At 32.7% G+C, this 18248-nt stretch overlaps 1 protein-coding gene across 1 annotated transcript; it reads left to right on the plus strand.

The window, feature by feature from the left end:
• Positions 1-235: 235 nt before the first annotated feature.
• Positions 236-15631, plus strand: LOC128164975 (uncharacterized). Its single transcript, XM_052829106.1, has 16 exons — positions 236-242; positions 354-611; positions 3657-3908; positions 4036-4293; positions 4575-4826; positions 5630-5722; positions 5905-6143; positions 6421-6502; positions 6582-6680; positions 7052-7228; positions 7418-7516; positions 10321-10574; positions 10684-10768; positions 10920-12932; positions 13122-13246; positions 15494-15631. Exons 1-16 carry the CDS (start codon positions 236-238, stop codon positions 15566-15568), a joined length of 4368 nt encoding a protein of 1455 aa, XP_052685066.1. The 3' UTR covers positions 15569-15631.
• The last annotated feature ends 2617 nt before the right edge of the window (positions 15632-18248 follow it).

Here is an 18248-nt window from a genome sequence, read left to right on the forward strand (position 1 = left end):
AAAATGACAGTTATTTAATATTTATTTGAACTATTACTATGAATTATATAAATATAAATAATAAGGAAATTTATGTGAATATCAAGAGGTGATCAAATGCGATCGGACTTGATCAAATATATATAAAACCCTTCGTAATACTGTCTTATGACAGCATCTAATATTTACGTGAAAAGAATCAGCATTTTATTGAGAATTTCAAGAAAAAAAAGCCTCGTCAGGCTATTTTCCAACTATGCAAAGTGAGAAATAACAAGAAAAAATGATGAAAAACAATGAGAAAAAAATTATTATACTGGATCTCATCTAGTATATCTTATCATTAATCAAAGTCATATACATTTTATTTGTAGATATTGACCTTTCCAAATGTAAACTGACCAGTGAGGGCTTAGACTATAGAGGCAATATTTCAACAACAGTTTCGGGTAGAACGTGTCAGCGCTGGGACAGTCAATACCCTTGGACCCACACCTACACTGATTTGTATGGAGGCAACAGTGTGCACGAAAACTACTGTAGAAATCCGAAGGCTGGACAGGATCCGACCCCTTGGTGTTACACATCAGACAAAGATGTCCAATGGGAGCTCTGTGATATTCCAGTTTGTGGTATTTCTCTATTTATTCATTTTTAGTCGCAAAAAAAACTTTTGAATAACTAGATAGAAAAATACCTGTGGTTGTGAATAAGTATTTTGATTTGTATCTACTTAAAAAAAGAAATTTATACTCAATGAAAAATCATAAGACCATCCATACTCAGTATGATTTCTGTCTATTTCAATTTTAATCAGTGCTATAGACCCCCTCCACACAAGCACCCACGTCCACCCACACTCACGCCCGCCCGCAAGCACGTATGCATATTTGTTAGCCTAGACTAATATCTTTCTTGTACATTGAACAAATTACAATTGAACATGCGAAGGGATGAAAGACAGTCAATTTGCAATATTTGTCAATAATACTAGATTCACGGACAGTTCCTAATTATATACAACAGCCAACGTGACTAAAGATAAGTTTGTTGTATATATCCTTTTTTCATGTGCGATTATAAATAAGGTTAGTTGAAGTAATCATTAAATTCATTGACAACAATTACGATAATCGACCACCAAACAAACTCCAATGGTCACCTCAAAGCATAGTAGCACTGTAATTGGGGTTAAGCTATAAAAACACAACCCAATTGATGATCACAACTTTGTTTCAATTTTGTGCTGCATACTGTTAGCAATATCAAATAAATTGCGTTAAAGAGCTATAATGAAATTGACAACCGTGTATGTTTATGGCGTAATGTTTTATGCATACCATTAAGGAGCTCGCCTATGATAAAATAAGTTACAAGATAAACATTGTAAAAAACTGATTATAGGTGCAAAATATGACTGGGCTATGGAGTATTTGTAACCTAAAAGGGGCAAGTGATCTATGAATCTTGTAATGGGTGTTTCTGGTTAACATCCAAAGTTTTGGATGTGACAAAACGTCTCAAATGCCTTGTTGCCTGATGCATAGGCTTGCATTATGTTGGCAGCTATGTCTGGTGTCTGCGACCTGACTTGTGGATTGTGATGGGTGCTCCAAAGGAGTGGTTTGATTGGTTCGGTGTTAGATACATGTTGATACATAACAAATTAGATGGGAACCGTTGTATTTAAGGCACTGATGTGCATACACAAATTAGGACTTGTATCGAGAAGGGTTGTGTGCCATTCTCAACCGAAGTTGTTCGTAAATATGAGTTGAATACCCATTAGATGATTGAGCATCTACACAAATATCATGTATGTATTTGATGAGCTGTTGTGTCTTTAACTAGTGTCCACCTTTCGATTGATATAATCTTGTTGTACTGTTTGGGCTGTGCAATGATGTTATCCTGTAAATCACCAACGAAGATGTTGTTTGTGAAGTAACGAGGTCCCTCGTCAGAAATAAGTCTAGATTGAGAAATTCTCCCATAATGATTTTTGGGAGTTGATTTTAATCAACTCTCCTATGCAGTTACTCAGACAAACCGAAAGTGAAACAGTTTTTGGACCTCAGCACAAATCATTGCTGCTGACAAGACTTAGTTCTTGAAAATAATTGATAAATTCGATGTATTGTATGCTAAAGCATTGTTTTTCAAGGAAACTTATTTAAAAATACCTTGAAAATAGTCAGATTTTAAATGGTACGAACAATTTAAATATTTTTTGTAGTCGTATGTATTCCTACGCCAGAGTTCAATATAGTCTCGTTCAACTCGACGCTCGGCTGTCTCCTTAAATCCTTGTTGGAGATTTACGGTGTCAGCCGAGCGTTCGGCTGAACGAAACTAGAGTTCAATATTGCTTGGATCCATACGAGAAATATTTCTATTACTGATACATAGTTTGATTGAATTAATTTTATCTTTAAATATTATGTAACATGATTCATATTGGGGTTTCTCCACATTCTTGTCGAAAAAGTCCAAAAATTCATATTATAAAAATGTTCGTAATTCAAATTAGAAACTATATGTACTTGTCATGCAAAATAACATTTCATTGATTTTAAAATAAACATCGACGAAATCAACTCCCGTCAGTTCTTCATTACTTTGATTTGTTTAATTGCTTGCTTAACATAATAACCAATAAATATTGTAATGGAATTCACTGGTGCAGGTTTAGGGTAATAGTCCGCTGATATGGTGGAGGTTATGCTTGTTACTGTTGATCTGGTGGCTGTCAAACTAGTAGTATTAGTGGAAATAGACTTTTAGACGAACGGTACAGTCATTTAAGTGATGCGACAATTGCACAACAGGGGATTAATAATGGCATTACCCAAATCAGCTTGGACCAGGAGTTGTGGGAGAGTTCTCATCAATATTATCTTGTTCTGCCTATGGGGGATAAGACTTCTGTTGTAGGTTGGTTTTGCGTCGACTGGGCCTACTTGTTTGTACTGGTTGGCGCTTGTCCCGGGAAGTTGCCCTTCTTGTTTGTTGCTTAGGCTTTCGGCATCGAGTTATACAATACACAAACAAGAAAATAATATGTTAGTTTTTAAAATGTCGTGCTCTAATTACATTGAATCAACTTATTGCCATGGCTATGAGCCTAGTCTAGCAGTGGAATATTTTGCACAAAAATGTAAATCCGTTCAAAATAACTTCTCGGTCATTGAACAAAACCAGTAATGTAATTCTTCAATGCAAATCAATACAATCAAATTGTTGTTCATCAACAATAAACAATAAATCATAAGTTTATAAAAATTAAAAAATAGCCTAGTAAAAGTATTCTTGAACTAATTTAAATATTTGTAAGAGTATATTTCAGAGAAAATTTAAACGTATCTTCCCAGTGTTCAGAAAAATCCAGAGAGGATGCGTTAAACGCATACTAATTTTGAAGATCGACCGGGAAAAACATACATGTAGACACTGTAAATAGTGTCATTGGAAAAATAAGCATTTGTCGGACAACTTAGGATATGCAGAAATATTATACAAGATGGTACTCTTCTAAAGAAATATACTAAACATAATTTCAAGTCAGTGCTTAACTTGTTTTAAGTTTTAAAATTAACTAATACTAACGGGTATATTCAAAGAACTTGTTGTTTTACTGTACACTTATGTGATAAGAAATGACTTAATGCTGCTTTCAGAATGTAGAGATACCCCAAAGGGAGAGGCATACATTGGGAAAACATCTCAAACAGTCGATGGACGCCAGTGTGTGAGATGGGACAGCGTAGACGAATTTGATCCAGATTATTATATTGTCCACTTTCTGACAGGAAGCAAAAGTGCTCATGCAAATTATTGTAGGAATCCAGACAATAAAATAGCTCCGTGGTGCTTTACGGAATTGGTTGGTGGAGGCTGGGATTATTGTAACATTCCATTTTGTAAAAAGAGTGAGCTAATCTGAATTATCATATTAATTTATCGTGAATCTAAATTTATAAAAATTTAATATATTAAAAAAAGACCATCATGAAATTCAGCTTGCTGATTTAATGTTTTCACACATTTGTCTTATAGGTAATGCCGAATGTCTTAGTAGTCCAAAGGGCTTAGATTATTTTGGAACGGAGAAAAAAACTGTTGACAACATAGAATGCCAACGCTGGGATAAAGTGGAACAACTTCAACATGGTTTCTCAATAGGATTCATGGGACTCTCTGCTTCTGAACACGAAAACTATTGCAGGAATCCTGATGGCAAAGAAATGCCCTGGTGTTATCCTGTGAATAGCACCGTCGAATTTCAGTACTGCAACATTCCGAACTGCCCGGAAAGTAAGTGACTTTCCATTTTATTAAGCACCAACACTTTTTTTGTACGTCTATTTCTCGTGTTTTCTATGTATGCCTATTGTATCCAAGAAATCTGATCAAAATATCAAATATTTGACATTTGTTTTTTCTTATAATTTAGAAATGATTTTTTTTCCAATAATATATACTGAAAAATATGGAATTATTAAAAGATAGATACATTATCATAAATAAAGAATGAAAAAAATTATCTTTTATAATATGAAGAAAACCCCGAAATTAAATAAATTATATTGATATAGACGACTGTAAGATCACAGAGAGAGGATTGGGATATAGAGGAAAACGACAAACGACAAGAGACGGGATTCAATGCCAACGTTGGGACAGCGTTACTCCCCACAAGCCCAACCCGAAAATTAGTTTCCCCGCATCCTCTCTCTCCGTGCAGGAAAACTACTGTAGAAACCCGGATTACGAACCAGGGCCTTGGTGCTACACAATGGATCCTCATGTGCGGTGGCAACTTTGTGAAGTGCCGTTTTGTTATAATGGTATGTACCAGTATCTCTAATCAAATGCACCTGCTCCTTTCAACTGCTGCTTCAAAAATCAAAAGATATTATATATAAATAATGTAAATCCTTCTTTGTTGTCAAAATATTAAACATAACACACTAAGATTTAAATATATACAACAGTTAACCATTAAAATACATAAATAATCGATAGTATAGTCTGTCCCAAGTTATTGCTTCCATCGCTTTTTGATGATTTTTAATAAAATTACACATACCTGTGAAAGAAATACAGTTGAAATCGTTAAAAGGGAATATATCCAAGATATTTTCATTGAACAATTATCCCTTTCCTCTCAGAAAAATTCACAGGAGCGAAAACAGATTCCTTACGGAGATTTATAATGGGGAATGTTTACATCTTTTCTCCATTCGGAATACACTCGGAATACATCCCGCAATTTTTTAACGTTATCATCCGGGCTTATTAATGGCTGTTGCAATGCAAAATCTCCGTAGACTTTCAATTTCGGGATGTGTATTGAAACCTGAAGCGGTAGAGGGGGCGTTTCAAAACAGATAATCTGGACATTTTTTATATTAGTGGATGAACGTAGTTTGAGCACAACGGTATTTACTATTATTGAAATATCAAGCAAAAAGTGGTGGAAGCAAAAACTCGGGACAGAGTATAGTAAATTATATCAGTTTCTGGATTATGTATTCAATTACTTAAGACGTATACATTTTGTTTTAATTTTTCATTAAAAAAAATAAATATATGGATATAAATACACCTTTTAAAAAATATGAATATAAATACTACTATGTTTTTGTAGACTCTTATTCTTGTGAATTTTCCAAAGAAAACTGTACAATGGAACAATTAAATAGCAAAACAATGACATGGATAATTAAGGAAGCAGAGGGCAGTAAGTACGGAGACAAACTGATCTATCATGTGTGCCATTATTTTAATGTTGAAATTTGTCTAAATGTATGTATTCGTACTATAAAAGTTATCATTATTATCAAAATTATCATTATATGAATTATTATTATTATTCCTGTAATCATTACTATTATTGTGAGAGATAGTGTGTTTTTCTTGTAGAGACAACACTAGCGTTAACACTCGCCGAGAATTTGCCATCTTTACAGTCAGTACTACCCTCATTGAGATTACCCAAGTTACGATTCCAAAAACCTGGAAGTTGTTTACAAATGAATTACCGTAGCCAAGGAATACGTCTGAGTATAAGTACGGATAAACAAAACTTGACTAGTCTTTATGGCACCGATGGGTGGAAGCTCATAAAAATTAACATTGACTATTCAACGGATCTGTACCAGGTTTGATAATTACAAATAATTTCGTCTAAATGGAATATATATTCTTCAGCATGTTTCCCATCTCATGCTGTTCTTAAAACAATAATTAGAGATTATTTGAGTCTAAAATTTAAATAATTATTTAAATGAATAAATATTAAACAATAACACGCCAATAAGATTTAAAAAAAAACTCTTTCACCAAGGTTTTGGAAATGTACATCAAATCATTGACCGTTTTTTGAAACCAATTTAAATGTTTAATATTTCTGTTATTTATTTAATCTATTTATTTCAGATAACCATGACACCGATTCCCATTACATCTTCAGTTTATTTTTCATTAAAGGATATACATATACGAAATACACCTTGCGAAGGTACTTTCTTATAATTTAGAGACAAATTTACAAATTTTCAGATAACGTTCTAAAACGATACTTTTTTTCATATTTACAGATTGCTTTGCTTGCTTGGATGATGGGTCTTGCATTGAGAATGAAAAGTTTTGTGATATGAGTATGGATTGTCTCGATAACAGTGACGAGAAAAACTGTGGTAAGTTGATTCTATCGACTAAATTAAGAATAAGGAATCATTTTTTGAGTATTATGAGGTGATAATTTCGGTCGGGGCGTGATCAAACCCAATAAAGCCTGAAGAGTTTAATGATAGATTAGATCACGTCCCGACCGAAATTATCACCTCATAATATTCAAGGAATGATTCCTTATTACCCATATTTATATAAATTTCAGCAGTTGTGTGATAAACATTAGAATATTAAGTATAAAAACCACGCTTGCTCTTCAATAATACGTCATTTTAATTTATTGAACTGCATAGTGCAAACTCGATTTGTAGTGTTTTCACATCAAATTATAAAAGTATAATTGGTTAAGACCTTGATATCAATATATTTTTTTTAGCTCAGGAGTGTTATATTGAAAACAATTATGTCGGATTTAGAGAAAAAACTAAATCCCTTCACCAGTGCATTGAAGGTAGATGTAAATTTGACCGCCAGAGCAAAGGAAAACCGGGTTGTTTCCCCAATTCTAAAACGAAAAAAGAAGAATGGGAAGAATGTAGCGTTCCAAAATGTAGTAAGAATTCATTTTTAATTTTAAAAAAAGCAATAGTCTGTCCGAATTTGTAAAACATACCCACATATATTATACAAGCATTAGATATTTCCAAACCCTTTGTGTTGATATACACTTATTTTTATATGATAACTTTTATTATCATTGAAAAGTAAAACTGCACTTGAACTAACCCTTTTTTAATTACAGAAATAGAGAGTTTAAATTGCGATTTTGAAAATAGTATGTGCAATTGGAAGTTTCCTAAACATGGGGTGAGATGGAATCGACAACAATCAGAAAATGGTGGTAAATAAATACAATCTATACTTGACATTATGTTATACAGGCAAGCAACAATGATTTGTTTTACGTAAAGGAGTGGAAACAGACCAAACGGAATATCTTGAAAAAAGAAGAATAAAAACTAGATTTACTATTCTAAATGATATGTTTAAATTATTTTTATTTTTATCAATGTCAAATTACATATAATCGTAGGTAACCGGAACATTATTTGCATTTTCCGCTGATTTTTTATAAGCACAATATAATAAAGAAAATTATATAACAAAGGCATGTTCTTCGTATGAACAGTTTCTAAGGCGAGGCAAGCTACTGACAAACAAGTTAAAACAGGACTATCAACAGTCTCGTTTGAAGTCATCTCTTCGTACGTTCTATGGTCGCTACAACGACCTAGTCAGCAAATACAATCTTCCACTGGGTCGCATGCTGACTGACTATTTTCATACTAATTGTTAGACCATAATTAATCACCCAATTGTCTACGGACTTTTTTTCCCGATTACGACAAAGAGCACATGGCGGGTGTAATCCGTCAATAAAGGATGCTCACTCCTCCTAGGCACCTAATCATACCTCTATCTTTTTAGAGGTCCGTGTTGCTCTGTCTTGAATTTGTATTTCGTCTTATGGATTTTTGAGATTGTTGACAGTTTGTATTTTTCATACACAAAATATGCCTACCTAAGATTGTACACATAAATATCCATGTATATATATTCGCACAATGTAAACAAAAACATGTTTAAAATCATTATATTTACTTGCAATGAGTCTGAGGTTAATGAGGAGGATGGAAAGGGTGGAATGAGTAAACGTGAGGGGGGATTGGGTATGTGATTCTATGTTTAAGCTATGCGTACAATATATTTTATGTAATGTGTATATGAGGATCATCTTTTAACTATAGACATTTACAATTGATTACAGATATCTTGCAAGTATGTCTTTTATAATGATTAAATTTACAGTTTTTCAATTGCAAATATTTTTCTTTATCACATGTTTAGCTCAATATGCGGTGGTTATCATTCATGTAATATTTTTTGTTGTTATACTTTCATGTTAAATACTGAAATCTGATTGGTTAAGACGCAGTTAATAATATTTACTATTACCCTCAGCGGTAGCAACGCACTTGGCAACGGGTAACATTAAAAAATGTTACATGCGCGAAAATTATGCGCGTACGGTTCGCTGTAGAATTCACGTTATTCCTATATAAAAGCAGTAAAATTTTCTTAAAAATTTTAAAAAAGACATTCAGTATAACAAAATAAATAGTGCCTGTTTGGGAGGATAACAGTTGAAATTGACACCCCTCGAAAACCATTGTCAACCTCCGCTTCGCGTCGGTTGACAATGGTTTTCTCGGGGTGTCAATTTCAACTGTTACCCTCCCAAACAGGCACTATTTATATAATATATCACTGTGGGTTCTTAGGCCACTTGACGCTATAGTGAAACATTAAGTAGCTTAAGACGGATGGTTGACGTAGAATGAAAAAGAAAAAAATAACTCAGTTGAAAAGTGTTGACTTGCTGATTCATTTCTTTCATAAAATCTCAAAAAATATGTTAGAAATCAAATGGTTTGTTAATCTTCAAGGAACTTTTTTCCAGGCGTAAAGTTGTTGACCTCTTGTAGTGAAAGTATTGTGCAGCTCACAACTATAATGTTTACAGAAAAGATTGGGGTTTAACAAAATAAAAAAAAAAAACAAAAAAAAAAAAACAACGTGGTAAAACATGTGATAAAAAGAATCCCTCATGATTTGCAATGATATAGGATTTCTATACAATTCGTTGTGTGTTTTCTATTCCCTAGCCGGAAATAGAAACACACAACTTGTTGGATATAAATCATATACCATCGCAAATTATGAGGGGTTCTTTATTCATTATACCTCTGTGAATATTTTCTATAAAAATTGCAACAAATAAACATGCTATGCAGAGGCGTGTTCAACAGAGCGAGCGCTCGCGATCGCTCGCCAAAATTTGTGTTGCGGGTATAGGGAATTTTGGCGAGCGCTCGCGAGCGCTTGCTCTGTTGAACTCGCCTCAGGTGTTAAAACAGGACTGAGGCAAAATAATTATCGAATTTCCCATGGAATTTGGGGCGTTTCCGCAAGCGACAGTAGCTAATTTTTTATGAGATGGAAAACAATGTGTAAGATGTCCAACTAATCCAGTTTTGTACTAACGTGAAGTCATTTGAAATTTTGATGCGAGCAAGAATAACTGAATTCCGAAGTCTGTAAAAGTTTCTATCACATATTTTCAAAACAGAACAGATATTCTATCAGATCAAACACAAATATTAATTTCATTTAGCATCTATTCTTATATCTTTAACCAAAGCTCTTTTACATGCACAAAACCATACAAAGGTGTTCAAATGTTTCTGTAAAATTGTTGCAAAACGTGCATAGTGAAGAATTCAGAATATTCAACTTAGAGAGATAAGCATGAGTTGAAAATATCTCTTTGATTATTAACAATATACAAAAAAAAGCGGGAAGGGGTTTCCTTAACATTCATTTTGCATTAAAACAATAATCTCGGTTTTCAAACACAAATCTTGGTCTCCAAACAAGCCCCCCCCCCTCCCCTTTTACCAATGCAACTTGCCTTTAAATCATTTTTCTCATCTGCAATAATTTCTCAATAAATTTATATCATTTAATAAGTATCGATTTTAAATACGTAATGTAAGTACACAAATATATCATTTATTTCATCAAGATGTGTTCCTCAAATAATAGAATCTATCAAAATAATAGCTTCCTTGGTTTTAATTGCAGACGAAATAGTTATCTCGGCAAGATTGGATACGTTTCAAACCAAGAATGCTGTGTTATACGGTACACCACAGCCTGCATCATCAGACTTTGGTTGTTTAACAATATCTTACTTAGGGCATGGTGTCCACTTACAACTCTATATAACTAAAGGCACAGTATACACACGCGATGAAATGGTCTTTGAACGACGGGATATCGACTCCAAACTGTTTGCTAGAAAAAGCATTCAGACACCGACGAATACTCCGTACATGGTACCATTTCTATTTTGTTTTGCCTTAATTTTGAAAGAAGTGTGCTAGTACATTTTATAATTAATTTTGATTGTTATTTATTTACTATATCCAATAACATTTGTTGCAGATTATCTTAGTTGGAGCGCTCAAGGAAAACCGATCAGGCATAATTCAGATAAGAAAAATAAGTTATAAAGAGGGTATTTGTGCAGGTTATAACTCACTTTTTCGTTTTCTTCATGACATCTTTGAAAAAAAGTCAATGCTAGCCGAAATTTATATCATACAATCAATATTGGTTAGAGAAATTGTAAACTCAATGTGTCATATTTATCAATGAAAATATCTTTTTTTAACAAACAGATAAAAAACCATGTAGCTTTACACAGTTTCAATGTGAAGATGGCAGTTGCATTCCTGTTGATGACTTTTGTAATGGATTGACTAACTGTCCCAATCAAGAAGATGAATCACCATGTAAACACAACAACAACACATCGTGTGTAGATTACAACAGTGGTTGTCCAAAACGTTGTCCTGCTCACTGTCAGTGCAATGGATTCATTTTTAAATGCAGTTCCCCTGAAAATGTAACAAAGGAAGTCAGGGTTCTTGATTTAAGCTCTAATGTTTTTAATTTAGAAAGCCTTGAAAACTTTGAATTGCTCGTTCACCTAAATCTTTCAAGATGTTTCATATCCGATTCCACACTAACTGGTCTTGGAATACGATTAAATTCACTTAGTCTTCAAACTTTGGACCTCTCATACAATAATATTCAAAATGTAGAATTAAAAACATTTGATCGATTGTCAAAGTTGTTATACTTAAATATCTCAAATAATCAAATTTTGCGTCTTCATTTGGATTTTCTTACGTTAATTCCAAATTTAAGACATTTGATTGTAATGAATAATAGCATAGAGAAAATAAAAGGCATGGAAAGCTACAACCGTCAAAATTCAGATCTTGAGTTGTTAGATTTACAGAACAACAAATTGATTACTGTTCAACCTAATTCACTTCATTGGTTGAGTTCTGTCTCTAAAATATTTTTGCGCAACAACAATATTACAAATACTGATTTCTATTTTTCAGAGTTAATGGAATTGTTGATTGAATTAGATCTTAGTTATAATTTGATTCAGAATATTACTAACGTTATGTTCAAAGGCTTAAATAGGCTAAGATATCTTAATTTACAAAACAACCTTATAGCAATGTTAGATGAATTTTCGTTTTCAAGACTCGAGTCTTTGCGCACACTAAATCTTGCCTTTAATCAGATACATACCATAAATAAAATGGCATTTGAAAATCTACTTTCACTTGCAAAATTAAATCTAACCGGTAACAAATTAAAATCTCTAGCCCCAGCTAGGTTTATTGCTTTAAATAAACTTGAGATTCTTGACTTGTCGGGAAACGGTTTGCAAGTATTAGAGTATGATGCCTTCAAAAGTTCAGATTCAGTTAAGTATCTATACATACATAGCAACAAATTAACCGTTTCCAGGGCCATGTTCCAAGGCCTCTGTAATCTTGAATGGTTGCAAACAGATTCTTATATCATTTGTTGTGCCAAACCCTTAACCGTTCATTCATCGAAGTGCATATCGCCAAAGGATAGTATTTCGTCTTGTGAACAATTGATAAATGTTGGATTTCTTGCGCAGATGATTTGGTACATGGCTCTATTCTCTGTAATTGGAAATGCATATGTTATATACTATCGCATTCAGGGAGGAATTAAAGGTAACGCATCTCAAGGTGTCTTTGTCTTGCATCTAAGCGTTTCAGATTTTTTAATGGGTGTGTATCTGTTCATCATAGCCATTGCCGATCTGGAATATCGAAACATCTATGGATTTAACGATGGTGAGTGGAGATACAGCATGGCTTGTACCATAGCAGGATTGCTGGCTACAACATCAAGTGAAGCGTCAATGATTTTCATATTTCTTATTACCATTGAAAGATACATTGTTTTGAAACATCCATTTTCTGCCGGATTTGCGAAAAATAGACGACTGATTCTCTTTGTTACAATTGTGGCTTGGTTGATTGCTATTTTGTTTTCAGTAATACCCGTATTAGTGTACCCTGACTTCTACAGCAGATCTACAGTATGCATATCCTTGCCTTTAACGCCAGAAAGGAGAACTGGTTGGGAATATTCAACCTTTTTGTTCATTGGATTCAACATGTTTATTTTTATGGCCATTGTGGTTGGACAACTGCTGATTTATATACAGGTCAAACGAATGGGAAAGAAAATAAATAACGACAATTCAAAACGGGAAATGGCAGTTTTGAAATCTCTGTCGTATGTTGTTTTGTCGGACACATTTTGTTGGATTCCCATTATAATTATCGGTAAGAACATTACGTCTGTATAATTATTTTTAATGTGTTATTCTTTGTTATGACTTCTTTCCTTTGATTTCCGTTTCATTATTTTGCAGTTTAATACATTTTTGACAATTACCCCTTCAGAATTTTACTTAATACGATCGATGCTGATGAAAATGAAGAAATATCAAATTATTTACCTCATAATTTTAGGTCTTCTAGCCAGTGGAGGAGTGAATATTTCGTCGGACGTGTACGCCTGGGTTATTGTTCTCGTACTACCAATCAACTCAGCACTAAATCCCTTCATATATACGTTCAGCATGATCTACAGACAGGTATACAAGCTTGAGATTGCCCCTAACTTAATAATTTCGACAATATAGTGATTGATTATCATAAATAAAAGTTCAATTGAGATTTTCTGATCCGCCGTCTTCCAACGGTATAAAAATATTTTCCTTTTCTACACTTGAACAATTTTGGCTTTAGTTAATCGATAATCAAACAAAAATCAGGTTCTTTATGAGAATGAAATGAATATATATGTTAACGAGACCGAGTACAGATTGAGTACACACGCTTTCGTGCAGCGTTTTATTTGTATTGTGACGTCATCCTTTTGCTTGGTTGACCCATGGCGTGATAGTTTCAACTGCAGATATTCAGCTAAATTTGTTCAAAATAGCTCGTTTGATGCGTAAAATTGATATTGTTGAATAAACATAAATGTCTCGAAGTATAAGCTGTATTTGGGCTCGGGTCGAAAACGTGAAGAGGGTTAAGCAAGCCTAGCCCTTTGTCACACTCTCTCAACCCGCCTAAATATAGATGAATTCATATAATTCGAGACAATAACCATGTATTTTATATTATTGACCCTTAATATGTGATGTTATATATTTATTTATTACTTAATATGTCTGGATGTTTTAATAATACTAAAGATCACCATTTTCGCCCCTGTCAAATAAAAAATAGCAATTATCTGACAAATCTGGGAAATTGGGCATAAAAAACAACTTTGATTAGACCCCTGGAACAAACCAGGAGGTAAAAAGTTTTTTTTATTTGACCATTTAATACCTTTTAGCAATAAATTTAATATGTAGAACAGAAAAAGAAATCTCTAGGGCAGAAATTTTTAAAAAAATGTAAAAAAAACTGTGCAAAAATGATACCTTTCAAGCAAAATCCCATAGGGTCCTATGTTGAGAATTAACAAACTTTGAGATGACCCCTTTAACAAACGGTGGTAAATGTCTTAAGGGGGCTGTGGGGTGGCTGCCATTTTAGACAATATTGATCTCCTTTAAAAGAAGAGCTCCATATAAAGATAATGGGAGATGATAAAATTTTATATTAAAATATATGAAATTTTTCAAGTAGTAGTTGATAGCTTCAGAAATCGCCTATAAAATTTTCAAATAAATCTGATGGTTTTATATTTTGACCTTCCAGCCTCCTTAATTTTTTATCTTCAAATAATAATTATATCAGTAGAAGTTCATGTAAAAAATTTCATTCAAAAATCTGGGGCAGAACAAATTAGACCCGGCCTCGTTAAAAAAAAAAAAAAAAAAAAAAAAAATATATATATATATATATATATATATATATATATATATATATATATATATATATATATATATATATATATATATAAGCATCACTGTTGATAAAGCATAGGCTTATCACTGGTATGAAACACCACACGTACGAGATAGATTTTTTTTCGAATGACTTTTAGTGCGTAATATGGGAAATCAAATCGTTTATTGGCATTTCATTTAAAAATCACACACAAATGTACATTTGGTTACATTACAAAGGGAAAACCAACAACAGAATAAATACCGTCCATTTAAGAACATATAGATTTTCTTAAATATTTTGTAATTTGTCGGACATGGAAAACCACTTAAAATATATGGTTTATTTTTCACAAATCGTTAAAACGATAGTTCATTATGATTACCTCTGTAGTAAGATCAGATTTACCATTTCAAATCAAGCTACTATTTTAAAACATTATGAAAAGAACTCAGTTTTAAAATTTTCTTTCACCGAGTTGCTTTATTACTAGATTTTGATCTTATGAACCAAGAAAGACAATCGGAAAATGATATTAAGGTGGTATGGGACACTTCCATGTTGTGACGTGTTGTTTATCGAAATAAACAATAAAATGAAGTATAATTATATAAGTTGTTTCTTTCCCGATATTGTCACCTAACAGTGTAGAGCAGTGGGTTAGAAGGGTTACTACAAATCTGTAAGTCATGAGTTCGAATCCCGCTCGGGGTTTTACAATTTTTACCTCTCCAAATATTTTTAAAAGCTATTTTTTGGTTAAATATTGTAAAATTTGAAAATTCAACACCGGTAAAAGTATTTCAATTATAATGTACTTTAATCTTCATTAATATCGACAGATGTTCCATACCACCTTAATTTTCAATAAGATATTGAAAAAAAAAGATATTCAACGAGTTGATTCACATCTCAAAAACTGTTAGAGTTAAGTCTGAGTTAGCCACTGATGTGAAAGTGAGCGATATAGGCCGTGTCTGGTTTTATTTCAGAAAATGAGGCATCGGAGAAGCACAAGTATCACTTTAACCGGAGGAGCAAATGAAAATCAACATAGCAACGGATAACAGAAAATTACAAACATTTTAAAATCATTTGTTAACATTATTTTTGTAAGGATTGAGGCCAATCTGTGCACTTCTGTGTGTATGTGTTTTTTTTTTTCACGTAGATGTCAATGTCATAGTCGAGTATCACGGTGTTGATCGAAAGTCAAATATTGAGATTTATCGACAATAATTACATATTCGAACGTAATGTATTGTGAATGATTCTTGAAAGTTGTTTTACTATCAGATATAAAGCTGTTTTGATATAGAATAAAATATTACCAAATCAGGACAAACAAACATTGTAAAGTTTTAAAAGTGATAACTCAGCTCGGCTTCTTAGTGAATTAACGAACTTGAACTTGTTGATGGTGATAATACAATATGGCCTTGTGTAACATCATTAAAAAAATTGGTCGTTGATTTGTCAGGGATGTTTTTAGCTTTCATGTTGGTTTTTTTTTTAATTTTTGTTTTTTATTTCTTTTAAAACTGATATAAAATATTCGAAGCATAAAAGAATATTCATTAAGGAAGACGTACTTATTTCATTTCTACCAAAGTAATTTTCATGAAAGGAGGTGTTGCAGTTTCTAGAAATAATTCTAGAAATAATTAAAATTAAAGTTACATAATTCTATGTTAAACCTTTTTTTTACATGCAATGTTTTACATAAAGCAGTTTCAAACAAAAGAATTTGATGTTAAGAGTCAGAAAACTTCTTAAAAACTGTCGTTTCTGATTTTTGTTTCAACGAGGCATATTTTACTTAAATTCAAACTGTTGAAAAAATAAAAACCTTCGAAATCTAAGAACGTTGTCTTTGTTGTGTTCAACTTCCCCCACTGATATCATATCTTAAAACAAAACAGAGACATATAATATATTAGTTTTATATTTGAAAAACAATGTAAGATACAATATTGATGTACTTGTAAAGATATCAAAAATACAAATGTTTAGAATATTGTGAAATTTGCGGATATGCTGTAATTGTTATAATTGTAATGTGAAATAAATGAGAAAAAGATTTTTTTAATCGTTTGTCATTGTAATATTTTGCCTGTGTGGTTAATTTTGTCAACGTTCTTACTGTCTGAAGTCCACGTTAAAATCTTGAAATATTTTTTATGTTTTCTCATGCTGCACAACCTCACCGCAGCTCTGTTTTTGCTGTCTGATAAATGAACTCAACACTTGTGCATGATGAAATATGTCATTTTTTAAAAATGACGAAAGTAAAGAAAAATATAAACAACATAGTAGGGGATCAGACCCAAAACTGTTCACACAAAATGTTAAATAACTTATCAATATGCTGATCCCCTTAAAATACAGAAAAACAATATATACAAAACCAGCAAAAAGATGGCACCTCAAAAATAAAATATGCCATATGCAAAATAATAATATTTTGTACATGTATGCAACTTTCGAATATTGGAGTGGAGAAACGGGGATGGTGGTGGGTGTATCAAAACATTACTCGTGCTAACACTCTCATAGATGAAGACAGAATGACCCTACTCTCACTGGTCAGATACTGACCGCATCAAACCACGTGACCGTATCGCTTAATTTGATTGGCTATTAAATTAAATTTGGGGAGAATTACACCATGGAATATTTAGCAATTACATAATAGGTCACTGGGAGGTTTTTAGACTAGGAATTTGGGCTAAAAATAGACATGGACAGTGACCACTGCAGAGAAATTACATAATATGGCCAACGACCTCTACAAGGCCTGGGAAAGAAATGCAACTTATCTAATCAAACATAAACATGAAAAATACAATAAATCAGCAAATAAAATTATAGCATTCAACACATAAATACAATTATTAACATAATTGTTGTTTTATGTTTTCTCATGCTGCACAACCTCACCGCAGCTCTGTTATTGCTGTCTGATAAATGAACTCAACACTTGTGCATGATGAAATATGTCATTTTTTAAAAATGACGAAAGTACGGTAAAGAAAAATATAAACAACATAGTAGGGGATCAGACCCAAAACTGTTCACACAAAATGTTAAATAACTTATCAATATGTTGATCCCCTTAAAATACAGAAAAACAATATTTTGTTCAAAATTATATACAATATATACAAAACCAGCAAAAAGATGGCACCTCAAAAATAAAATATGCCACCAAATGTGAATTGCATAATGACAATTGGCAATTCCATTGTGCCATCCAAGGTGAGTTGTGCACTTGTTGATGCTGATGTGAACACATACACAAATCACAGTTTATAGTCAAATGTACCAACAGTTAAACACTGACTTGGCATACTGTTACCAGCAGTTACACACTGACCTGGCAATAAGTGCATATAATTCATTATACTATAACCCGTACAAATGTAACATGAATGGCAATTCCAAGGTGATAACCCGCAGGCACTCTAATAGACTAACTATAAAGTTGTACTAACAATTTCTAAAACACAATGTGCAACTAAAAAAAAGCAGTTAAACACTGACCTATCATTACACATTACTACACCTGTAAACATACTATAACTAACAAAATTAATTGAGACACCCTCCTTATTTTACGCACAAGATTCTCTTATGGAAAAAGTAACAAACATAAGGACATTTTTTGGTACAGATCAATAGCAGCAGTTAATCACTGGCCTGCTGTAAATAAACTGCAGGGGGAAGAAAGAATGTAGATACAAATAA

Source organism: Crassostrea angulata, chromosome 10 (assembly GCF_025612915.1).
Source record: "Crassostrea angulata isolate pt1a10 chromosome 10, ASM2561291v2, whole genome shotgun sequence".
NCBI classification, from domain to species: Eukaryota; Metazoa; Mollusca; class Bivalvia; order Ostreida; family Ostreidae; genus Magallana; species Magallana angulata.